Raw genomic sequence first — 26940 nt, 5'->3', positions numbered from 1 at the left:
GGTGGAGTTTTTTGTTTATTTTTTAGGGACAACGACGGTTTCTCGTGAAGATGCACTGATTAGAAAACAGTTTTCTTCGTGTGTATCGCTTGCAGGGAAAAGTTTAAATGAGGCGTTAAAAATATGTTTACGCCATCTCAGCACCAAAATTAGGTGCTGTAATTTTGTTTTTCCTGCGCAGCCCATCAACAAGCCAGTGCAAACGTTTCCCCGCTTTTATATACGCCTCATACAAATGAAAACCTGAGAACACCCATGCTTTCGTTCTATAATGTGTATGCGTAAAAATTAGGGCCTATTTGTTTCTACTGAGTGCTGCTTTGTGTTTTGCGTTTGGTGACGTCCTTGCGTGGGGGAGTGCGGAATGGCGTTTACTGTTGGAATCATGCTTCGCTGAGTTAGCACTAGAATGTTTCGGGGTCGTTTCAGTGCTACATAAAATGTATTCCCTCCCTCTTCCTATCAGTCGCTGCTCTGTGTGGATGGCGCCTCCGCTGCGAAATTCCCTTTGCAGACAGGTGCAAACAGGGCACTTCTGTTGTGGTGCAGTACGTTGATTAAAGGGATTCGCATAACGCGCAAAACCCAAAACCCCGAACGGAAGCAAAAGAAACTAAATTATCTATATCTACTAAGGAGTACGTGAATTGACCTATATTTTGCGAGAAAACTCCGAGACTTAAAAACAACTAGCAATGTCGGTACCTCAAACCTAGGCCGTTCGCACTAAAACGCGAAATTTCTCGCCACAGCTACTGACGCCGAACATCGACGTTCCTTTAGTAGTTGCTGTAAACAACAAAAATAGTTTAAGTTAACTAGTAGGTGGCTATGTAGCTGCGTAAATGACGTGCCCGGCGTTTTTCTGGGCTGAGAACAGAATTTCGCGTCAGAGCCAATGGTCCTGCCGCTGTTTGAACATGCAAACTTTTTTCCTCACCTCCTATAAAGAACATCGACCCTTTCTATCTAGAGTAACAATGTCACATACTTCTCCCAAATGTAAAATACAGTCACTCAGATGCCAGACGGCTGCTTGTTTGAGCAATTGGACATGCATTGCTTTGGTCATTTTTCTCCACTTCTCAACTGGAAGCCAGAGCACAAGCAGAGACATATGTTTGGGACCACGCGAGGGCGTGGCGAAAACATCCGCTGTACTCCATGGAGGCACCGCCGCTGCTGTCGAGACCAATGTGGCATTCATGCCCGTCCTTGTGTACTCGAAAAAACGCAAGTTTTGTCCCTATCCGTGCCATACTTTGAAGTACAAATGCATTAATACGGCCTCGCGTAGGTGCCAATTGCACCCACTTCTGGGCATTTGTTCTCTGCGTGTTACTATACCGCTACCCGTAATGCCTTCTTTGATGTTTGCGGTTTTACAGCAAAGCTGTATACCTCTACCTCCAACGGTTTTACCGCGTGGGAAAAAGTGGTCTCCGTGGGCAAAAACGCTATGGTGCAGCCCTAAGACGTCGAGCGCATGTGTCATTCTAATCAGGCATACAGCACAGAGCACAAAATTAGTTGAAAAAAACCACGACAGAAGCATCGAAACCGTATTATGCCAGATAATAATGCGTCTGTGAACAATGGAACCCAGTCCCCCCACCATGGGTTCCTCGTAAAGGGTATATTTGCAGAATATTTCTAAAGGCTAGGCAGGACTAGTGTCTCCAAATAGAGAAGTTCTTGCCGAAGACGCCGAGCACATGGGTCAGGCTAGAAAGGACCCAACAATTTTCGCGTCTGTGGACACATTTCTGGTGGACATATTTCTGTGGACACATCTCTGATTCGCATTCAGAAGGATGTCAGTCGCGCGCAACAGCAGAGCAGGTAGAACAGGCTAAACGTATGATAGTTAACCGACTAAAAGGCATAAACAACAAAAAGGCGGGGCTCATGAACACTCTCTGTGTTAAAAGATGTCACGTTCTGCCAACCGACCACCGATCATGGCAGTGGCACGGGACAACAGGAGAAAACAGCGCCCATACTCTGTACCCTCATCTAGTGACACTAGCTGAGAGCAAGCGACAAACACGCCGAGACGACTTAAGCCATTTCACGCCCTCCTCCATCATCATTTATAGTGGTACACAACAGCCTTCCTGGACATCCACTTTTGCAGTGCGGGATGGCGACCAGTGTTTTTTTTGCCTAACTCTATAAAAACAAAAAGAACGTTTTCGAGGCACAATTAGTTCGAAAATGAAGAAAACAAGCACGAAAGACGGTGAAGGGACTAGTCTTGCGGTATAGACTGGGCGTAGCTGCAAAAGGAATGCGGCCAAAGCGTCACCCGGTGGCGCGTTACTGACAATCGTAGCGCGGCTACCAAAAGTGATAAAACTTGCGTTCATGGTGGTAAACAAGTACGCTTATGCACGCCGCAACTGTCTAGACAGGCGCCGTGCCTCCATAGAGCACAAGGGTAGTTTTCGCCACGCCGTCAGTTGGTGCGGAAAATTGTGTCCCCGACAGCACACGGTGCGCAAGAAAAGGTTACACAGAATACAATAGTTTGATTACCTGTGACATCCCTCCTTAATACTGTTGCACGGTGAATACGTGATCTCCTTTTAATAAATTTACAGTACTTGCACTGACGACGCCTAAGTCCAGCCCACAGAAACGTGAACTTTTCTACCAGAGTCTTCGTCTTCGTCGTAACGCCTTCGTGATAATACTCAAATGAAAACATAAAGGCTTTCGATAACGTTCACCAACTGAAAAAAAATAACTACAGGGTAAAAATGTGAAATCAACAACTGTCTGGGCAGAGCCCGTCAAAACTCTCGCACTCAAAGTTACCTATTTTGTGTAATAGTTGTTGACCTTCTGATGTCTTCAGCTAGCGGCGCTAACTACGCCATAAAGCTGCCAGATATTTCGTGTGGCCCGCCTGAGTGGGAAAATAAATACAGCGGGTCACCCACCGAAAACACGTGTTCGCGCTCCATGCTAAGCGAGGACAGATCTCACCGCAAAAAAATTTCCCCGAGGGGAAGAATGTGAAAGTGCGAATGCACGAGTTGAATTTGCGCGGTTCGGTAATGTTCGCGAAAGAGAGATCACACACACACACACAACTACAAAGAAAGAAAGATGCATTTATTCACAGACACATATTTGTGTTGTCGTTGTACTTGATTGCTAGAGCGGATCTCAGCTTTGAAATTTCGTGTCAGTACTCCTTTAAGCGGGTGCATTAGCCCTTCTCACGCCCGATTCCTGGCCAATCCCCCACGTGGGTATATGCCATGTCAGCAGGAACAACAACAAGAATGAGCCATGGGGACGCGGCCAGGCAGCGCGCGCCCATCTCCCCCCGTTGCTAGGGAAGACGAGGAGCGCGCGCACCCGCAGCTGTTGCTATGCGGACTATGGCGGCGGACGATTCAGGCTCGCTTAAGAAGTGCATTCGCACTTAAAACTTAGTGGGAAAACCATAGTAGGAAAGACCTTTAGCCAAGCTTCCTCTTTTCAATATGCGAGCCGACTTGTGATATCCGCTTACAGCCCAACTGCACCTGAAATACTACATCTCAAATCGTATCTTTCGCAGGCCCATTTGAAATGAGTAGCAGTTAGAACGTACGACACCTGAAGCATGCGGGAGCGCTGTTGAAGCAACGAGCGTCAACTGCCGAGTGGTCATGAAACATTAAGAACAAAACTGGCTGTATTATCAGGTAGAAGTTACATCAAGGCTCGCTGAGCGGGCGTCAAAAGCGAGACGTTTGCTGGCTCTTCAGCGGGAGGGGGGGGGGGGGGGGGGGCACACTGGTTTCCCCGAAAGGACGCGCCGCAGGAGGACCAATTCGGTTCCCTTATCACGTCCTATTCCTTACTGCCGGTGCTTTAGGCCGCCTAGTTGGGCCTCGTCAGGCAGGAGACTTCATTAAAGGCGTAGTTTTAATATAATACCCAGTTCATAGCAGCACTTTTAGTTCCCCGCATCCTAAATGATAACTAATGCGTTCAGAATACATTTGTACTAAAATACACGATCACTGCACTTGGCGTTTATAGCAGGTTCTATAAAACTGGTGTCCGCCCCACGGAGGCCTGGGGTAATTGCTCGCGGAATTATGGAGGCTCTATCTGGCAGAATATGGAATGGTTTCCGGCGGAGGTGGAATGTTAAAAAAGTGAGTAGTGCTTCTGTAACGTGACATACAACTGTCTGTTTGCCTCATAGAGCACTCTTTTTTTTGTGTTTTTGGTGCTTGATAAGGTCACGCGAAGAGGCACGCGCAAGCACGCACACGCATGTGCGTGCGTGTGTGTTATCCTGTGTGTGTGCGCGCATACAGAAGCATATATACTGCAGGCCTAAAATATTGAGCAAAGGCAAATTTCGCCGTCATAAAATTAGTGTGCGGGGAATCCTTTCCCCGCATTTTCCTCACAACGGCATACATAAGCTCACAGAAAAAAATTGGAATAATCAAGTCAACAATAACGGATATTAGCAAGATTTTGGAAGATTTGGTACGCTGATGGTAGGGAAATGAAAACGTCAACGCAAGAGAAGTACACAGGGACTGCAAACAAGGTGTACTGTCTTCAATTTGCACCAAAATTATACAGCACCCGTAAAAGAAGACTGTGGCGAACACAGTGTTTTTTTTTATGACCAAAAACATTCTACCTAAAATTTATAGCCCTAAAACGTAGGAAGACTGTAGTTAACAAAAGTGTATTCCACGACGAGAACGACCCGCGCAGTGAACAGCGAACATGAAAAAACAACAACAATCCTTCAATCGAAAAGAAGTGTGCCACTTTTGGAAGCTAGCCTCCACTCTTCATGAATCGGGCCAGAGGAGGAGACGCTATTTTGGGCCGTTCGTGGGGTGCCGATGAGACCCGGCTTGCTCCGACATTGGAAACACGGAGGCGATGATACGACGCCGCAGATGGATGAGCACGTGTGGTGTCCTGCGGGGAAGGTCTTGCGCGCATGGTGTTCTACTCAGAGCGGAGGCATAGATGGAAGGGCCCCCTTAGCGACCCAGGCTAGCTCCGTTTGACTGTGACGAAGCGACCGCGAACGCCAAGAAGATGGTGGAACTTGCGCTATTCGCCGCGGAGGTGTGACCAAGGCGTTTCGCTGGCTCCGCTTTGCACGATCAAACTGTGGGAGCTCAAGGTCTCTCTGCGTACATTTTTCGACTCCTCACAACACCGAAGTAGTTCTATATTTGGTGAGAAAGTGACAGGCGGACATTCAAAACTCTGGACCTGTCGGAACAACCGACTGATTATAATCACATGCTGGAATATCCTGACAATGATGGTGCAATTATGTGATATATGTGGGGATAATTTGCGAAAAGAAAGCCTAATTTATTGAATTAAAGATAGCAACTGGTGGAATAATAAATTTCAAGTCATATTTTTGCACATTTGAACAAACGTTTTTGAGCCATCAGACACGTATTCTGTATTATTTTTGCTATACATTATTCGCAAATTGAGTAGCCCAATCATATGAAAGCACAACAGTGCGTTATGGGCGCACCTATAAATGAAACGGTCAAACTGCTGTCAAATTGTCAAACTACAAACTACTGTTGCTAGCTTGGAGGGTAAAGTCTGAAATCCGCCGCCAACCCTAAATAGGGACTGCAGTGTGCGATTTCCTAAAGGGTAACGCGAACGTTCCTTGTAGACTGTGCATCTTGGACAAATAAATTTGAAAACCGAGTTTGAATATTTCATGATACCAGCCATCACACCTACATGGATGTGGCATTTAAAATTCACGTATCTTCTAGAATGTCCACTTGTACATATGTGTTTTTTTTAAACACATGGCAACGCTATATAATAAAACTCGTCTATTGTACTATATTTAAACATGCTATAAATTTTGATACGGTAGGCGGAAAAGAAATGATTCACCCGATATATATATATATATATATATAAAGCTCAGGACTTTACCCAAAATAGAGCAACCTAAAGAACTTAAAGCACAGCCAACCTATATTTGGCGAGGGCGAATCGTCTGAGTGTAAGTAGAAAACATTCAGAGGCACCGAATGCGCACGCTGGACAGAAAATGAACGCGAGGGGCGCTGCCAGAAAGACCATTAAGCAAATGCTTGAAGTTTGAACATATTTAGAACAAACGAAATTGTGGCAGCAGCATTATTTTACCAGTAAGGTCGAAATACGGCGTCCCCGACAAAGAGGTGGCACGTAAAATAATCGAGGGGTAGCATGCGCAATTCTCGATGGCTCAAAATAAAAAAGAAAAAAAACGGGGTGACTGAGCTTTTAAATAGGATTAGTAAAGTGTGGTCTGGGTAGGATTGCAACCACGGCCGTACGAAATAAAAGACCATCACGCAACCAGATTTTAATTTTTTAACGCGATGAAGTAACGACTACACAAACCACTAATGCACATACATAACAACTAATAAAAATGTAACAGACTTCGAAGACGAGACCCGTAGGTCCAATTGGAGTTTTCTACCCTTCTAAATTCAGGCAAGCACAGACACGCGTCCAAAAGATAAAGGTGCTCTGTGGAACACCGCATAAGCAATCCTCGCCAATGCAGCCAGATCACAAAAATATTTTGCGGCTTTTCACAAGAAACGTGTGTTTAAAACACATGCTGAGTCATGCATGAGTAATTTGAGCATGCTAAAAAAATTCAAGCTGGAGGGGACGTTCCTTCAACATGACCTCTTTTCTTGTCGTTGCTCACGCGGGTATACGCGGAATCATAGTGATGCAGTTGAAATGAAAGAAAAGGGGCTATTAGGAAAAAAAATGGGCCGTGTATCTGCTCCTTTTGTTGCAAATGTCGACAAAACACGATAGTCTTTGCCAACATTTGCTAAGTAAATTCCTCCCTTCGCTTTCCCGCTCACCTCTCATGCTGTTCCCCTTCCGTCGCGCTCTTCTCAAGGTAAACTCGCTAAAGTTTTGCTCAAGTGGATTTAAACTTAACGCGTTCCACTCCACCAGGACGCGTGCATCGATGCCAGTGCTGCCGTACGGCGGAGAATCGCATGAATTGAGGGGCCCTACTTCAATGCTTATAGTGCCGCGTTTCCCTAGTCCACTAGCGTTCCAAGCAGAACGTGGAGCCCATCTAGTGGAACCTTTCGTAACTGTTGCCGCTTCATTTCTTAAAATGCCACCAGAAGCTATAGTGGCGCGGGCGACAGCAGGCGACGGCGGACTGATTTCTTTTCTTCAGTGGATTTAGTATTTCATGTCGCAAAAATCAAGCATCTATGATTATTTTATGAAAGAACACTGCAAATATTACTGGTGTATTATTTTGTTGTCTTATATTTGCGTAATGTCTTGTTCTTGTTCAACAACGTTGACAAGTATGAACATTACACCTGACTTAGACGGGGAGATTTAGCTGTGACTATATAAGAATATTGCGCAAGCCTTGATTTGCTTTGGCCGGGTGGCTGAATCGGGTCACAGACACACAGACAGACAGATACAAGTGATCCTTTTTTGCGAACAGTTTGCCAGGTGCGGCTGTCTCAAGCACTGCCGGAATTTGTCGTATCCAGTTTGCACATACAGGGAAGGATTTCAGGATATTTTAAAGAAGTTGTCATGTCACTCAGGTTTCTGTCAACTCGTTTTTCGATGGAATATTTGAGTACAGTGTCACGTAGAAAATTATATAAAGATGTTTGCGACAGTCTGTTCCCGATACCACGATATAGAGAACTGTACAAAAAAGGCCCAGGGCAGGATGTACTGAAAAGAGTTAAGCGCATGGCTGTAAAACCGGGGGTGAAGTCATTTTTTTTTCAAACTTCATTCGGGGACACTTACTGTGCAAACAGGGTTAAAAGAAAAGGGGTTAGATACACCGTGGGGTACTGACTGTACAATTTGTAAACAACCGGATAACATAGACCACGTTTTTATACACTGCTGGATGGCGGTTCACTTTTGGGATGTTATGCAGCGAACTTTACACAAAGACTTCCCACTTACCCCGCATGGTATACGGTATTTACCCACACAGAATAACGAAGGAGTCCCCTACGATTTAATAATGCTCCTGGGCCTTCACAGCATATGGAGGGCGCGCATGGCGTGGCTCCATGGTGACGTGGATGCCCGACCGGCCCGGCAGTTTCTGCGGGAGAGTGACACGCAGTTCGTTGAGGGGCTGAGAGTCCAGCAGCCAGTACCAGATTGGTTGGATTTTTTAGAGCCGTTAATTTCTCTTAAGTGATGATTAAATAACAAAGCCTAGCCGGAAGCACGGCTGGTATGTTAATGTCGGTGTTTGTTGTACCAAATGCAGTGTGGTTATTTTTGTGTTGTAAGTGTGTGTTGATGACTGGTAATAAAGAGAAAAAAAAAGACAGACAGACATACAGACCAAAATTTCTGGGTTTAAGTAGCCCAAGAAATACTATTGTCTTTAAAATATAGAGGTGGAACTAAGAGCGTGTAGTGGCCTTCGGCTTTGAAACACGGGTTCGTCACATGTTTTGAGTCATACATCGATAGCTTCTTTGTGCTGAAGCAAGTTGAAATGAATAATGTACTTTTCTGTTAGACGTCACTTTCCTTTGGGGATGTGAACGCGGGCGGTGCAAGTACCAGAAACGCAGATACCAAAAGATACAAATGCTGCAGAGTAATAATAGTATCATGCCGACGCGTTTTGCTATTCCGTGGTGTTTTGCAATACACTTATCAAAATGGCTCATTAATCGTCATGGTAATTTTTTCGTGTGCAAATTGCTACTGGTAACTCAGAAAAAATGCAATGTTTTAAGTTTCCGAGCGTAATTAGGGCACCAGGACAGTTAAAGGTTTTGCCCAAGATACCGGAAAACACGAGGAAAACGAGGTGAGCAGTGAGGCAGAGAACTGCACGGAGAGACGGTGAGTCATTGGAAGGCCTAAACGCCTGTGCTCGCTTGGATGGCGGTGAGAGGGATTATGCAAAAACACAACTATAACGCTAATAATAACCGTATGGAGGGTTTTACGCTAGTCGCCTAAACCTGTTACCCAGTGCTAGACATTGTTCAGATAAACCACATTACGTCTAGATGGCTTCTTAGTGCCCGCCTTCCTCTACCCACTTTCACGACTGCAGCATCTCGCCAGTGCTGGCGAGGACAGCGGATAGCCGGGGAGTTGGTGCTTGTGACGAGAGACGAGTTCTTCCCGTACCAATGACCATTATTGTCTCTCATGGGTTGTCTAAACCTGGCCATTCTCATCAGCCTATCTGCCCGGCAGTCGATTCAACCGTTCTTTCAAAAAAGAAAAAAAAATGGGACATATCTCCTCACTTCGCTGTAAATGTCGCCGGCAGACGATAGTGGTCTGCCACCTCTGCCACATAAGTGTCTGTCTTCTCTTTCCCACAGACCTCTCACGCTGTTTCCCTACCTCCTCGCTCCGGTCACTATAAACAGTAAAGTTTTGCTCGACTCAATTCAGTTTTGGCGCCTTCCACTGGTCGCAGGCCATCTACTGGGACCTTTTGTTGCTGCTGGACTTCTTCTAATTCCGCCCCAAAGAGGCACCGCGAGCGCTTGTATTTTAGGGTGAAATGTTTTTTCTCGGTGTATTCTTTATTGCTATCACAAAAAGTGGACAGCCATTTTTAATGAAAAAAAAACTCCGCAAATACTACTTAGGTAATGATAATTTGCATGAAATATTCTTCATGTTTTCTTTTCGCGCAGCAATGTTGAAAAGTATTAACACTGCCACCCCATTAAGTGGTTTGAAAATGTTTTGCATATATATCAACGTCTCTTTCAAGAAATGTTCACCTTTTTGCCGGATCGCTGAATCGAGGGGCAGATATACAGGCAGCCAGACAGACACACATACAGACCGAAATTTTCTCGTTCAGGTATCCCAAGAAACACTCGTGTTTAAAAACCCGCGAAACAAGGCGTGAACACAACGTATATGATTTATAGGCAACATTTTTTTTTTTCAAACTATACTGGCTGCCATATCAGGTACGTGTCAGCATTAGCCAATGGGAGGAACACCTCAGGAATATTGAAAGTAAAACTTAAATAAGATAAGGGTAGGAACATTCTGTTAATTAAGAATGCACTTTTGATGTGTTTGTGGTATAGGATTTAAAACAAATGCACACCTTTAATGGTGCGTCAAAGACTAGATTAAAGAGCGAAGTATAAAACCATGAGCATGTCAACAAGCGCACAACAGGAACAAAGCATTCCAACACAGCGCGTGCGCAGTGGGGAGGCAAGGAAATTAGATGAAACAATCCTTCAATTCCTTTCTCTCGGGAGAAGCGAATGTAGAGGTGTAGGATGAGATATGTAGGACGCAGAAGTGCGAACGGGGTTAATGTCATGGACTTGCATTTTACGGCAGGCCAAGGAAATGACGCTCACTGCAGTTTGTGAATAACTACTCTACTTCCATTATGCCAGTCATCCCGCAAGAACGCCGACTGACTCCATCGTCGGCGGTTTGGTTGGGCACCTAAACCTAACTGCCCATCAACTGACTTCTCTAATCGTCGTGGCCAAGCGCGAGCGTACTGGCATAGCCTCCTGTATAACGCGTTGTGGCCGCTCAGTGCCAGAAGTTCCGCCGTACGCTCTGGTGGCGCCCTAATCGCAGGTTCTCGTGTGTTGGCGTGGGCATGTTCAATATGTGTCTTCACACCTGGAAACAGTCGGTGGTTTGTAAAAAAACTTGTCCAGGCCCTTTGCTAACAAGAAATACGGGCTGTATAAAGAATACTCTGGCTCTTGCACTGATGGGCAACTCCTGTTTGAAGAAAAAGGTATATAAATTGGCGAGGCCACAAACAAAACTATCTAGTAAGTGACTGCGCTGACGCTAGAACTTGACAGTGGTACAAGAGATGGTCTTTCTCTGGCTTCCTTACTCGTTCGTTAATGATTTTACCCAAAATGTTTTTTCTTTGTTTCACTCGATTCAGCCAGGAATGTTACAGGTGAGACCACTAGTGGGTTTTGACCCACAGGGAATTTATCGGTTATTCAGTATGTGATTAAGTAGGCAAGACAGAGCGTAGCGAGGAGAAGTAGAGCGAGAAACGACCTAAGTGCGTGCTGAATGTTCATCCTGAGCGTATATAGGGGCCCACAAATATTCAATATCGCCTTGAGCTAAAGCTTGAAGTCGTCATACTTTGCACAGCATCCCGGCATTGCCGAAAACAACGTCAATATATCTACTACGTGCGCGATGGCACCATTTCGTGGAGCAGCGGCGACGGAGAAATGGGTGGTAAGAGGGGGGAGGGCGCGTACCCTTTCAGGGACCGTAAAAAATATTAGCGGCAGAACGCCACTGAATGGACTGGCCAGTAAAAAGGGGGAGTTCAACTGTTTCGACTTCTTTCCACAAAATTTAATTAATTTGCAACGCTTGCCTTGTTTACTTCTTTGTTATTTGTGACCCTGTTAGTTCGCGCTGTTCCCCAAGATGCAAGTACACCAACTATCCCAACTCGCCACCCTGCTAATTATTATGACTCAGTTTTCACTAAACACTGAATTAAGCATCATTATTATTCATATTATCAACTTCTATAAAGCGGAAAAGATAAATGGCTCCTATCGCAGTTACAACCGTGAGGACATATATGCATTTGTTGTGAAACTCCCGCAGTGAACCCAAAATGACGAGCGTGCCGGGGGCAACAGTGCCGTGAACGCCGTTTAGAAGTTCTGCGAAGCCACGCATAAAGCTTCGGTCTTTAAAATTGGGTCATGCAGTCCAAGCTCGCTGTTTTGCAGACTTTTGTAACTGGAAGACGCCTTCGCGTAGCAGACGACGCCTTCACGTAGCAGACGACGCCGAAGTACATTTCAGTTCCTCGCCGCTTGAAGCAGCAGTTCGCATCGGCATGGCCATCGAAAACACTGGGAACTTGGCGGCCCCACACTGAACGGGCTGCTCCGATCAGTATCGGGTTGATAGAGCTGGCACAGTCGGTTATACAGAAGGCTACGGTACAGGTCACGCAAGTTGCAACAAATACATTCCGTCTGCCTTCACGCAGACCCCACACTCCCACACGCGAACGCACGTCAAACGACATCTTCCGGGGAACACCGGAAAATGCCTTGGCGGCTTTGGCATAGCCGCAGCTGGGCGACCGGACGGACAGCTGTTGCAGAATGCTTGAACGAGACGACGCGGCGAGCCATCTATGGCTGGGGTCACTATAAAGCGATCGTCTCTCAACTACATGTGCAGCGAATCAAGCAAATACGCGGCGAATCCTTTTCCGATACTCAGAAAACAACTAGCCGTTTCCAGATTTCGCAGCTTTCAGTAATAAATAGGTCGATGTGTAATAGAGGTATTGCTTTGAATATGCTGCAGTTGTTTGTTTCAATACAATTAAAACACGTCCCCAGAATAAACAAGTCCCACAACAGCAATAATATTGTTTTTGTCGTCCTTATAAAGCAAATGAACTGTTCAACGGAAATTCTCGATAATAGCAGTATAAATAAATGCCGCCAACTTAAAACAAACCTAACACACATTGAACACATTTATAAGTTCCGGGCCATAAAAACATTATTACTGTTTCCTTGCACGTTTCAAACAAACAAAAAAGACCACTTATAAAAAACACGCACTTACATAGAAGATTACTCAATTGGAACCTGCTATATTGTTTATTCATTTCTTCCCCAAAATTATGAACATCAACAACCTGGTAAGCTTTATTGCTAATAGCAATTCTTAATTAATAATTCTAGTCAAGCCAGCCATAAGTGCTCAATCCTAATATGCCCCAGCAGAGTCATTCCCAAAAAATACATCAGAATCTCCGTTGCCTTTTGTAGAAAAGTTGTATTAGGGTTAATTTCCTTGTAATATTTATGTTTTTTGTATTTGTCCCTTCTAAAACCGAACATCTGATTAAAAAATGTTATATTTTAATCTTAACGCTTATTGGATTTCCGGTTTAAAGCGATAAGGTCTCGGCGTGTTTTCGGTTGCGTACTGTTTTGAGCGGTTAAGCCTTAAGTGATGGATCTTAAATTTGCGGATGGAGACTACAAATATCCTTTAAGCCATTGCTCGCTCTCTTCACTCCACAGTACGCGGCGCCAGCATCACGTTTTACAAGGATCACAGCGCCTGCGAGATAATAGAAGTCGGCTGCCTCCGGGAATGTCACCCACGCCAGTTCCGTCGCGGGGCCTTGTGCAGTGAACCGCTACGGCCGGCGCCGTAACGCCGTCCCAGCTTCACGCCGCTGCTCACTCGGTTGCGGACGTCACGCCGGCTTTGACGCCCCGAAGCGCGGGCGGCCTTCTACCAATTAGGCCTAATGAGCACCGCCATATGGCGTGGGAGGGAACCCACAAAAACGAAGGAAGGGGCTGAATAGAGATAGTATTATTCGTACGCAGAAACAGCGCGCCCGCCTTTGAACGCCCTCAGAACTTGCGGTAAATGCTTGGCCGTGTCTTTTAAAACGTGGGTGTATGGCAAAAACATGGTTTAGTAGTGCAAGTTTACAATACACTTTTCGGGGAATTGTTGACCTCTTTCAACTGCACGCTCATTTTAAAGCACTGTACTAGAATACTCTAGGCGGATGATATTTTTTATATGGAATGTAATTTTTCGCAAACCGCGGGAAATTCAGCCGTACTTATTTCCGGTTACCATCCGAATAATCTCCGGTAGAAACCCCCAAAAAGAGTAAAAGCTGTCTTACGTTCACAACATGGACCTTTAAATATAGTTTTCCCACGGCAATCATACTTCAAAAGATGTGGAAATGATATTTTTATTAAGCAAATCTCGCGAGTCTTACCTTCGAGTACATTTCGGAGGTCGAAAAGCTAAGGCAACACACATTTGCGGGTATAATAAATACGGAATCAGCATGAAGGCAATGGAAATAACAAACGTGTGGATTGTAAGTTACAATCTCAGGTAGAAGACAGGTTACGTTTGCTTCTCGCCATTTTAAGAGATACGTCCACCATTTATTCCAGTTATACCTCAAAGCTAACGCAGGCATAGTTTTTGGAAGTGACTTAAAAAAAAAACTGACAAGTGTGAGCCTTCAAACTGTTTATGGTAAACTAATCGACTATGTTGTGAATGCTTGCGGGTATATTTTCGGAGCATATGTGTCAAATTCAGAGGCAGAAAACTGAACCAGGTTATATTCTTACAAGTTCACAAAGAAACTTCTATTGCTCTGCGGCTGAATAAAACCCACTTCATTTTTTTTTTCTGGAAGCCTTGCAGAAATCGTCTTTAGCCGCAGGAAAAGTTGAACTTGGAGCAGGCGAGAGCACCCAGTCAAAGATTAAAAAAAGATGACTTTTGTTTTATCAGTGGGGATTTTTCCTCGAATAACCTGATACTTTGATACTAGAAACAACATAAATTATAGATATAAAACATATTATTTTTGGTTAGCCTGGCACATTTTCCATCTTTTGCAATGTTTTGGGAAAAAAACTTGCGGCTGGTATTACATTTTGCCATGATTACTTTAAGGCGATTATTTTCCTTTGTTCTCAAGTTCTGGACAGGAATTTCGCTTTCAAAAATAAGGCATCTTCTCGTCGCGTATCATGTTCTTTCCCTGCCATTCTGAACCTCAACAAAAAACGCGATATACAAAATTTCAAGTGAATTATTCCTCAGGTGTTTTCTACGTCCGTAAATATGTCATTTGCGGATTAAATAATTTCAACACAAGAAAACAGTTGTTTTAACTCCACAATGTACCTCTGACTATGCCAACACCAAGGGACACCACTACATTTACTGGTCAACTGTTTCACCTATCCATGTGGTTGCTAGACAAACAGATCAGTGCGGACGTTTCATTCATACCAATTTGACTCCACAAGCGTGGTACAGAATGCTTCATTGCGTGGGAAGTGTCTCTAGTAGACAACAAACAGGGTCCTTTTCATGACCACAAGCTGTGGTTAACGCCATGCACCTTTTTTTTTTTTTTTTCGTCTGTGTGCCGCGGGACGGTAGAGCGGCTATAAGTACGAGAAAGGCAACAAGCACGGCTTGTGGCGTTGTTTACGGCCGCAGAATACGGCAGCCATTCTATTCGAAACTGCTTCATCATTCAGTGAAGGCACTGGACGCGAAGTGGAAGCTCTGGCAATAAAGCGACGGGGCGTCGGGGCTTCCTGCCCGACCGCGGAGGGGGAAACACCTAATACGCGGAGCACTCCCCGTGTCGTACGGCGCAGCGTGGTGGGGAGGACGTGCGCCCGCCTGGCGAGGGGAGGGCGAAGGGGCGCTTGAACCGAGCAGTTACGATGGCGGTAGCCCTCTCTCTCCGCTCCCGCCCCAACAGATCGTTTTCTGAAAGGAAAGACGCCAAACGCAAAGGCCGCCTGAAGTGTGTGGCTGTCTTGTTCTTTTGTTGGCCTTATTTGTGTGAGGAAGCAGTCTTTGGGTAGGAGCGGCGAGGCCATCCGTAGGGCAGCGGATTGCCTGTCTCCCGAAAGCGGTCGGCCGTTTAAGCGTTTGGAGGCTACAATTAAGAGGTTGCACCCATTAGGCATTATTCCACGTCGCTGTCGCAGGATTATACACAAAATTCCAAGAACGGATATGTTGAATTTTGTAATCCAGATCGGTCATTTGAAGTTTGCGAGGAAAACGAAAACAAATAAGTGACTGTGCCCTGGCGGGTAAAAACCCTTATACGAAAAGTAAACAAAAAATCAACCAAATATATAATGGTATGTTTTTGTTGCAGAAAGTAAACCTGAGAACAGAACTCGCTCTTTCTATCCTTCTTAAATTATACACGAATGACGCCCTCATATACCCGCGGTAAACAATAGCATCTGATTTTCATTTTTCAGGTTAGCACTTTTGTTTGTGCATGTTTTCTTCGTTCATGCCGGAAAAGTTGCTTCCCATCAAACATAATTAAGCGGTGTTCAAGTATCAAAACAAAAACGGAAACAAAAGTGTACAAAAATGTAAAAGATATTCATGTTTGAAAACTCGTGCACCTGGAAGGTTCACACGGACCTAATAAGAAAAATAAAGACAAACCTTACAGGAAAGCTCAGAATTTTTTCGATATATTGAAACACGAACATGGGACACACAACTTCAGCGCATCTGGCACCGTCATCCCCAAAAAATTCTTGGATTTGATTCCGCTTAGTCAAAAAAATCTGCAAAATCCTTGACAAGAGGGTACCTAAATTCAATTTCTTGAATTAACATTTAGTTCTCCGGGTGTTGCTGAAGGAACAGGTAGAATCAATCCAACCTACGTCTTTTTTTTTTGTCTTTCAAATTTCAGTCCAAATCAAGTCGACCACCTATAACAGATTAAGTTGAAATTTCCGCAATTTGTTGGTTTTATTTTTATGTCGTTTTCGCGGGATGGCGCACAATAATAAAATACGGTAAATTCGTGATTCGATTTTTATATTCTTTTAAGCAATTTCGTGAGTAAAAGCGCGGGCACCCTGCATTAGTAGGCATGTGTGATTGTGCAAAATCATGCGTAACTCTGTTTATTTCTTCACTTTCTTCTTTAGTTTTCCTCAGGCACGGTAGTTTCCGGGGTTTTTTTTATCGACAGGCAAGTAGCAGCCCTTTCTGCCGTATGGGTACCTCTAATGTTTTTTAATACAGTTGGACTCATTGAGCTAATGTTGCGAATAAATATGTTAACTTCGATAATCTGCGGCGGCCGTGGTAGAGAAAACATTCAAGGTTTTGCTATTATAAAAAGTCCCCCTTTGGGATTTAGATTTTTATTTTTAACTAATAACATCCCGAAACCGAAAAGAGCCTTTGCGTAGAACGTAGTTCTTCAGTATTTATACTGACTTGCGCGCGTAAATATTCCGCCACAGAAAAACAAAACGATGCGGTCAGTGCGAGTGAGGTGATTGATCGATTGCCCTGCTAAATAATAAATGAAAGTGATTTGTACAATTAAGTATTTTTAACCAGGAAATCGGTTCTACTCTCACCCGACCAGTGAACCAAAACAAGTCACGAAAAGCTCTATAAGAGTTTATCCGACGGTGTTCAGGCATTCCGCTGTACATCGCCGCAACCTGTGCATGTTTTGGTTAAAATGGTAAGCTTATAGTGACGACAAGAAAGGCGTCGGGCAGGCTCCCTTGAAACATTGTGCTGAGGAAAAGATGATATGCATTCGCTTCACACATATGCCATGCAAGGGAGTGTTAGACCCAGCTAGAAAAACTGAACGAGGGCATCCCGCAAATTCTGTATTAATTTGTGGGAAACTTCCGCATCTCAGAATTCAAGCTAATTTTTTTATAAATATTACGACTGTGTCAACTTTATTGTGTTGATGACAAGTTGTCAAAAAAGGAGAACGATAAACCCGAAAGTTTATTTTTTTCTGTAATTTCAAACCACACTCCCATCATCTACTGGTCTATTGTTTCTTCATTACCTCCAGTTTATCGGGTTAAAAGTTTCGACACCCAGCCCTACTTCACAGTTTCACTTAATGAAAAAAGGTTGCCAGCTACAACGTACCAGGGCGACGTGAATATGTACTCCCTTTCTATTTCCCTAAACTTCCTTTGGCCCCCCGATCAAAAAGGTGTTAGTTCAGGTTGTAACATTTGGCCATAGAATAAAAATTTCTTCGCGGAAGTAAAACCAACAATACTTTGTGCAGCCTATAAAAGAGTTCCCAAATTTTATACATTTAGTGAGGTTATCCTTATTTTACAGATTTTCTTTACGTTAACATTGTGAACGCACGTTACAGCTTTGGTTTCGATTAAACTTCGTATTCCCTTGAGCAACACGGCGAGTACTATCAAAACGCCAACCTTCTACGGTGGAAAAGAAACTCCCTGAAGTTGAATGCAGCCCAAGGAGACGTTTTTCGCAATAAGATGGGATTGGTCGCGATACATGACAACAATGGCCCAGCCAGACTCCTTTGTCCAAAGTTTATTCAAAACGTGCACTGCGGAGGTTCTGTTAGGTCTGTTATACGCATCGTTTCACATTTATCGTTTTATTGCCGACCGAAGAGCCCTTAAGGTTTGTTTTGAAAAAAGGCAGAGTTTCTTTTTTTTTCTAATACGAGACAAAATATTTATTATATCATTCTGATATAATGCCGGCTCGTACCAGTTTTCAGATCTATAGACAGAGGTATGAGGAAACAGAGCCTATGCGGCCGGCACGCTGCCACAGAAACGATATGCAGGAAAAAGCAACAAGGCATCTGGAAGGGAGCCATGGAACTGTCGTTACAGTCGACCGTACATCAACCACAGAGGCAGCATGAGCCTCCAAACGCCGTCTGGTTGCACTGGAGCACCCTGCATAGTCTAGCGACAAATTGGAAAGCAAACTAGAAGCTTCTGCTGCTTGGTGACGCGTCCTTTGCGAGCATCAAGCAAAGAAACACACGCGCACACGGGGGAGCATTCGGAGACCAGACACAGCAGCTATGTTCCCTGGCGTTTTTTATGGGAGCCATCCAGATTCAGCGACGCTCACAGCTTCGCTCTGCAGGCAGCTGTCAGCAGACAGCTTTAGCTCGTATAACTTTGTGCGCTTCTAGCCGTTTCTTTCCTGTTTTCCGCGCCATCTGCAAAAGAAAAGCCGTCATTCGGTCTCTTTGTCTGCTGTGAAATAATTATTTCTAAACCCCCCAAAAAAGTTGAAAAATGTATTCCTTTCCGTAACTTTTAAGACTAAGCTGACATAAACTGCACTAACTTATTGGCGTTAATTACATCAGTTAGTGCTTGCATATATGGACATGCTTTTGCGGCCGTAAATTAGAATCTTAAAAATAAATGAATTTATTGTGAAAATCGGAGTTCAGGATGCAAGCCACTGTTTATTTGTGTCATATATTTGTTTCATTACACAAAGAATTGTGGCATTAGCGATGAAGTGCTTGTAAAAGATTTTTTTGCGAGTAATTTTTCTCTGAATATGATTCGTATTAGCGTGACATTGGACGTTTTGTTTCCCTTTCTATGCTTGAGGCATGGTTTCCCATCGTTGAGAGTATTCGCCATTCAAACAATTGTACCGACTGTGCAGAAATTTGAAAATAAATAATATCTCCTGCTAAAGAATGAAACCATCACAAATATCATACTTGTTATCTTGCATGGCACCAGTAATTTGGACGCACCACAGAATCTCACTGGAATATTTTGCACCCAGCATGAATATATGGAAAATGTTAACCTATAAGCCAAGAAAGGTACATTATAATTTTGCTTCATAATGGGAAATGATATTGAAAGCGGTGTAGCTTCATATACAAGAAAAAAATACGTGAAGTGGAACTTCATTGCGGGAGAGGAATTTTTTTTCATAATCCGCTGCTGGCTTATTAACAAAGTACGAGATATACATTTACTTCGTATTGTAAATATACTCACCGTGGGCGGCTCTTTGTCTGCTTTGATAAAGAGAATGTTGGTTATACGACCAGTAGAGGTATATTTACTCATGTCTCAAGTTTTGTCGCGGATTCCTGTGACCAAAAAAAAATTCTGCGCCCACCATGTAACGGAACCGGCACTTTCGAAATCGGTTGGGTATTGACCCAAGCGATCAGGAGTTTATGACGCCAGTACAGCGCCTTCTCGAATTGGCGCGTGTTTGCCACATTTCTTTCCAGCGCGTTGCGTTGTTTCACTAGGGGCCTGTATCGTAACACGGTGGCTGTAGTAGCGGGGTTGGAATGTTGACAACGCTTGGAAGGTAGGCGTTGCGCAGATATACAGATTCATTTCACGCCTTTTAAGTGCATGCAAAGAAAATAACAGGCATAATATGAAGCAAACACTACTTACCGGTAATATGTACCAGTGTTTGCTTTAAATGAGCCTAAGGTTGTCTTGTTGGAAACTTGTTGGCATGCAATTATTGTTCCATGTGTGTGTGTTGTCTTCCCAACCTCTGGTGGGCAGAAGTGTTTGTACAACCATTTCTTATTTGTCAGTTAGAGCTGGCCGAGAAAGCCGGTGGTTGTAAGTAAAAGTTCAAAGCCTGAAATAATTGCCGTAACAAAAATACTGCCAAGCTTTCAAAGCAACTTCGTCGCCAATAAGAACCGATGAGCAAAATCAACAAGTTTAGGTTAAATTGCAGGGAAGACGTACCCAACGGATGGCTGACCTGAGACTAAACAATCCTGATTGATGAACCAAACAATAAATTCGACCTAAAATGGCAGTAAAAAGACACACACACACTCTGCCTGAGTATTTTCTGAGTTTAAACAAAACAGCGACCTCGTTTTTTTGCACTACCTCCTCTGGCAATACACGAATGAATGTAATGTAGACGTCGGCGGTGGCGGGGAGGGCAGTAGGTGGAATCACATACAGCTTAGAACACAGAGCTCCTGAAATATACACAGGACAAGCACATAAAATTTGACGTACCGAGAGGTTTGGTAGTCCCGGCTTTTTGTGTTGCAGTGGTTGCGCTTTGTAGGTGGGTCAAAGAGCGATGTGTTAGAAGGCACCCATGAAATCTATACAGTAGCAAACCATTCCAAACGAATACCCCTGGTTACACTGTTTGTACAAGTCGCCATTATTTAACGGAAGGATGGATTTCGCGACATTTATTTTTACATCCGTCACAGAAACCATTCTATCATTATCTGCTTGACGGACTGACTGGCGATGTCATAACACCGTTGTCCTTTACGTTGGTTTACGTTTTACTAGAATCTCGATCAAACGGATTCTGCGAACAACAAAACAATTTCGACTTCTGCAGTGCAAATCTGCAGATAATATTTTATCCTTTATACCTTCCATTTTTAAACGTGTCTGAACACCAGAACAACTTGGCCATCTTTAAAAGTAAAAAAAATAAACAGGTTTAACTAGTGAACATAACCTATAATTAAGAATAAATGCTAAAATAAACCATTGGTTAGAAAGTTCTTAAAGGAGCCGCGTTTACAAAAAGAAAAAGAAATGTGAGTGAAAGCGAATAAGCGTTTTGGCTAAAGCCAGATATTCAGAGGATGCAAATTTTTTAAAGAACCACTCGAACAATAGCCGCTACCAAAATGAACGCCATTTGCATACCCTCCCTACTTATTAGAATAATGAATAAATTTTCTTGTAAGAATTATTGCCCTCGCGCGAGAAGAGTTAGATCTTGCTCAAAAATAATGACTTTTCGTTGCTTCCTATTCCAGGGTTCACTACTGTATTTAAGAGGTTGTTAACGTCATTAGTCACCCTCGAAAGGCTAACGTCTGTGATGCTCGGGTATACATGCTAACGCCGGCGAACATGGGGCCAAGGAGACAGTTCCACTCCGAATAATTTTCTACGCAATAGCTGGGGTCGAGGGAGCGGGGTGGGGGTTTGGGGGCGGGGGGAGATTCCGGGGGGGGGGGGGGGGGCTACCCGAAAAGATATTAGCTCAGTCAGCTGACAAGCTTGCGGAAACCACCCTGCAATGCGAAAACCACTTTGAAAGTGTGAGCCAATTAGTGATATTCAACACACTGTCGAACCTGAATGTGCCATGTTTTAGCAATTTCACGATGATAACATCTTTTTAATGCACACTAGGATGCAATGGCTGCATCAAAAAGCAGTATTCATGCCTTGTACAAATTTTGTTTGCATCGTGGTGCTTTTTTCACTTGGTTGCCACTATCTTCAAAGAGCAAACAAATATAATAGGGGAGGGCAAAATAAGTTAACACCTGCCACTAGAAAGTATCATAAGCGCGGAGAAAAATTCACTGTAGCTAAATAAACGAACTTACAGAGATAAACTTATATAGGCCAGCGCTATTACGGCGGTTTAAGCCAGCAATTGATTTCACAATCTCTGCCAACTGAAAGCTGTATGTCGCCTCAAATGTTTCCGGCGTATCCCATTGTTAAGGTACACCCGTGGTCGCGGGTTCATTTCCCGACTGCGGTGGCCGCTTTTCTGATGGAAGCAAAAAGCGAAAACGCTCATGTGTTCGATATTTTGGCACACAGTAAAGATACCCAGGTTGTCAAAATTACTTCGGAGCACTCTACTACGGAACGCATCATCGCCAGTGTAGCGTCGCCACGTTAGGCCCAAGAGAAATCAATCAATGCACACCTCATAACATTACATTTTCACTCTTACAAACGTGGTAACACATTTTGCAGCAGTGCTGTCTTTGGCAGGAATCTAGCAGATCATCTCCAGCAACAGAGCGACATAGACACAAATTGGAGGCGAGCGGAGCGAAGCCTTGCGGCACCCGCACAAATGCCCGGGGCGTAAAGCTGTAAGCCACACATTTGGAGTGTAAAAATCATTATTAAAAATAAGAAAAATGCTCTAGTATTGTCTGTATTTTGACACAAGACGGCCTATACTGCCCCTCAAAAAATGTATACTCAGCAATGCCTTTGTGCTTAGAGGTGCAGCCAACTTTAGGGGATCAGTGTAATATGTTGGTTGTAAGCTGGCTTTCACGCATCGGTGGTTGCACAGTGAATAACCGCCAGCAACGGAAGAGTAGGAGCAATACCACAAGTTGCTCGTCACGTTCGACCGTCAGATGAGGCAATCCTTGTTGAACCACAGCGCAAACGACGAGACAAAGGACGATAGCAAGAGGACACACGAAGCGCTTTGTCTCGTCCTTTGTCTCGTCGTTTGCGCTGTGGTTCAACATGCATGACCAACTCGCCCAAGTTTTCACGAGGCAATCCGTGCATCCAAAAAGACCGGGTCTTGAAGGGTAGGCTTAAAAGGAGGAGGTAGAATTATAGAAAACGGCTCCGACTTTGCGTTATCGAAAGTATGCCGAAACAAGTTATATGACAATTGGTCAGAAAGACTACCCTAATGTTCCGCACAGTTCCATTTTCTTGTCCTAGTTACTTAGTTCGCAATAAAGTTGTAAACTCTGCAGAATTACTGTAGGATATCCGTGCATGTCCATCTACGGGGGAAGCATTGCTACAGAAACAACTTTACTCTTGTTTTACATAAATTATTTAAAAATAAATTATTTAGCAATTATACGCTTAATACGATTCTAACATTACGCACGACAGCTTCGCCGATTCTCTTAGTCCACAGACTGCAAAGCACAGAATTTTTGTCCGGTAATTATAAACCAAATATATTAATATATTCCCAGTTACCTAAAAATCATAGTAAATTTTATTGCAAGCCCTTTAAATGTAACATTTTTTATCAAGAGGCACTACAGTCGTGAACAAAAACGAGCCCTATGCTAAGCATACATATATCTGGCCTTGTATGCGCAACAACCCATCCGCATGAAAAATGGCAGGAAGGAATGGACGCCATCCCGACCTGCGAAAGTGGACGTTCAGCGAAGCGGTTGAAAACCACTACCCATGCTGATGGGGAACGGTGTGCAATGTTCCTCGTTGTCTCAGCGGGCTTCTCGCTTGTACTCGGTTTCTCTGGTGCAAAATCTGGTTCCTGACGCATGCGCTGTGCGTCTCGTTTGAGAACTTTTGAGTCCTGCCGAGCCTGCCTCATGCTGTAGCCCTCAAATGACGTCAAGGCCCCTCACCTTTTGAGGGTAGCCGCAAACCTAATCTTTACCAGACACATGGGGAGGGGGTCACATTGTTCACCGGTGCCTTACCATCCATCACGCAGTTTCGATGCTTGTGTTGTAGTTATATTCTATACACGAATTTTGAGTTCTATGCTCCATGCCTGCTTGGCATAATGCACTTTCTCGGTGTCTTGGGCGAGAACTACTGGGTCCTGCCAGGGTTTTTTGTTTAAGCACACATTTGACGGCCTATCAGAGATTAACAGCTTCGCTGTAACTATGAAACAATGTCAGTCGTTTGTGGTTACAGTAGTCGTACTCTTTAAGCGAATGCTGAAAACATGTAAAAGGTATATGCGTAGTGACAACTCCACTCATTTGAGTAGGAGATTACGTGCTTCAGGTGCTGCTGCTGTTGCTGCTACTGCTGCTACATCTCAGCGATGCTATAAAGAGGGTAACATTTATGCGTACTAGTTTTACTATAATATTACTGTAAAAAGCTATCAGTTCGCTTTGCCGCGATTGGTTTGGTTGCATAATTGCCCACTACGAACAATCGTGTTGGAAGATTACGAAAAAATCTGAAAAGGTCATTTTCATATCTGATTGTCTCACTCACGTAACAGCAACGCAAAATTCCGTTATTTGGGGACCATTCTGATTTCAGCAATTGCTTGCCGCGAATGAACGAATAATAATGTCTGTGTCAAAAATGCTTTCTCAAGCCAACTTTCACTTGAGAGTTTTGCTTAGGCTGACTGTGCTAACAGAAAGTATCGCTTTGTGTACCGGTGGCCCATGCTACGAAGGGTCTATTATAGAAAAAGCCGTAGGATATTGCTCTGTAAGCTCAAATTATGAGTGCAAACAACCTGTGTGGGAGTTGACGGAATTTAACAAAAGTAAAAGACCGAAATAATAAGTAACAATATCTCAAATGAGCAGTGACATAAGAAGACAAAAGAACGCCCAGATCCAACGTCACCTTCTGTGCCAATCCGAAAAGCGACGCAGCGCCACGGGAACACTCTAGGAGAGAGCGTACTGTGGAAAGGGCATTTTAACGGCACGATATTTATGGGGGTTTCTCGCCGGGTGATGACGGAGGCTCAAGCTTTAATCGAGGTGACATGGGCGTAGACGCTTTAGGTCATTAGCGCATCAACGGCTATTTACCGTACCCACACACCTGGGTCGTTTAGAGCCACCTTGACTTTAGCACACTTCTTCGAAACACGACTTTGTCTTCAATAAACGGGTGCCACGCATGGAAACAGGACTGGCTCCTAAAGCCCGTAAATTTGAGATGTAAAAAAGCGGCTCCAGAACTTTGCTTTAACGTTCTAACACTGGATCCCTACTAAAAAGTTCCTGAAGTAGGCAGGATCCATCATTCTATAGGTATCAGAGCATGTATACTTGCGTTTCTGCAAAACCTTTAGTTGTTTTCACGTTATCGGGTTTAAATGACAGTTTTGTGAATTGCTAGATTACCCCTCCCTAGGGCGTAATCACAGCCACTCTTAAGCATGAATAGGTGGGTGCATGTCTTCTAATTTGTACACAGGAATGAAGGAGGCGTGTCCGGGCCGAAGTGCAGCTAAACTATTAGCGCCTTTGGGAAAAGCACGGTACCTACGTCTAGTAACCGCATTCGAGAGGTACAACCACCTTCGCTAAGAGAACGATCATTCACGGGCTACGTGATAACAGAAACCACGTGCCTGGTCATTTCAGTTCACAGTGATTGTAATAGTGCACGCTTGAAAGGAAAAAAAAGCCCCATGCCCTCAAAGTTATTACGTAGTACCGTTGCATGGTTTCAATTTATATTTTAGGGTTGAATAATCACCTGGGTGTACGAATATTGCTCATGGCTTGATGATTTTGTGCAATTCTCAAACGCCTAACGTGAATAAGACATCCTGTATTTGTTAAAGACCAATCCAAATATATAGAAACATGTGTAACCCACACAACAGCGCCAAGTAACGTGAAGGACTACGCTTTACTTGGCATATCCCATGTGTCATCACACCAAGTCGATGACCTCATATGCAACAGCTTGATGTGGGCCAGTTGATTCGACATGATTAGAGGGTTTAAAGGCGCAAGAAAAAATGGGGGCAAAATGCGTTTTATTGCGCCTTAAAACCCTGTTACCCCGTTTCAGCATGTGACAAAATTCAACAATCAGGATCATAAATGAGTTGAAATAAGTAACATTTCTACCTTGAACTGTATTTTCCCAGAAAATATACGTAATCACATAGACATGTAACAGGTTCCGCTTAGTTGTGTTACATCAAGTTATTTAGAATTTTTAATGAACAATTTCATTTCTTTTGGTACGCAGGTCCTGCACCGTGTGACCTACCGGGCGCTGTGTCAAGTCTGGACAGGCTGTCGCTGATAGTACAAAGCTTGAACGGCACACGAAGCCGGCCTTGACTTTTCCTGCAGCATCGCTAGGACAAATAAACCCGCGGAAGTTGATATGTCCTAAAGAACACTAGCAATCTACAAAACAATGGTGCACAAAAGCCTGACACAAGGAAAGAGCAGCTGAACTAGTTTGCGGATAATACTCCAACAAAAATCACAAAGCAAACGTGGTATTATTGTCAAGCATACTTCAGCCAAGTCACAACCCGTACGAGTGCTAATGTTCAAACGACCTTATATACGGAACAAAGTGGGGAGAGGAAATGTAATGCAGCGCACACTTTTCCACCAATGTGTTTCTGACAGAAAGCTTTTTGATCACTTTATGGTCACACGGAGAACACAGTCCCCGTTTAAATTTTGTGGAAAAAAGGCGCAGGGATTAGAACCCTGGTCGCCGTATTTTCAGGCATTAGCGTGGAAATAACATCGCAACGAAAGACGAATAATAATAATATCTCTCCATCTATAACGGAGCTCAATCTACGAATAGGATAAGGTTTCAGGAACATTACATGCGTCAGCGAACCATTGCATGGGAAAATTTATGAATTACATTAGCAAGACATTTGGTTTTTTAACACCAAGTGTTGCTTTCTTCCGTACTTAAAGTATATTTTGTCTTGGCTTTTAGTTTGATGCAATAAAAGTACAATGAAATGTGTTTCCCGAAAATACTCGTGCTTTTTTTTTCAGGCGAATTGCATTTAGGGCCCAAGTGTCACACCCAGATCAGCTTAGACCACATGTGTGCAATTTAAGGAAGTTGCTTTCTACCGTTTCATGCGTTGGCATAAGCATCACCAACTTCATAAGCATCACCAACATGACAGTTGCGCATATGCCAAGGTATAAGTTTAAATAAAGCGATGTTACACAAAAACTGCGATACACGTCCTAGTAAAATTGAAGGCCAG

At 43.8% G+C, this 26940-nt stretch overlaps 1 protein-coding gene across 1 annotated transcript in view; it reads left to right on the top strand.

The window, feature by feature from the left end:
• Nucleotides 1-26687, top strand: part of LOC144141860 (myogenic-determination protein-like) — a 79280-nt gene extending 52593 nt beyond the window's left edge. Inside the window, exon 5 of the mRNA XM_077673344.1 lies at nucleotides 25935-26687. Coding sequence (XP_077529470.1) covers nucleotides 25935-26029 — 95 coding nt within the window. The 3' untranslated portion in view covers nucleotides 26030-26687. The remainder of the gene's footprint in view (nucleotides 1-25934) is intronic.
• The last annotated feature ends 253 nt before the right edge of the window (nucleotides 26688-26940 follow it).

Source organism: Haemaphysalis longicornis, unplaced genomic scaffold (assembly GCF_048455015.1).
Source record: "Haemaphysalis longicornis isolate Haplotype H1 unplaced genomic scaffold, Haemaphysalis longicornis Haplotype H1 scaffold_6, whole genome shotgun sequence".
Classification (NCBI taxonomy): Eukaryota; Metazoa; Arthropoda; class Arachnida; order Ixodida; family Ixodidae; genus Haemaphysalis; species Haemaphysalis longicornis.
Note: the sequence above shows the minus strand (reverse complement) of the source record. Positions and strands in the feature narration are given on the sequence as shown.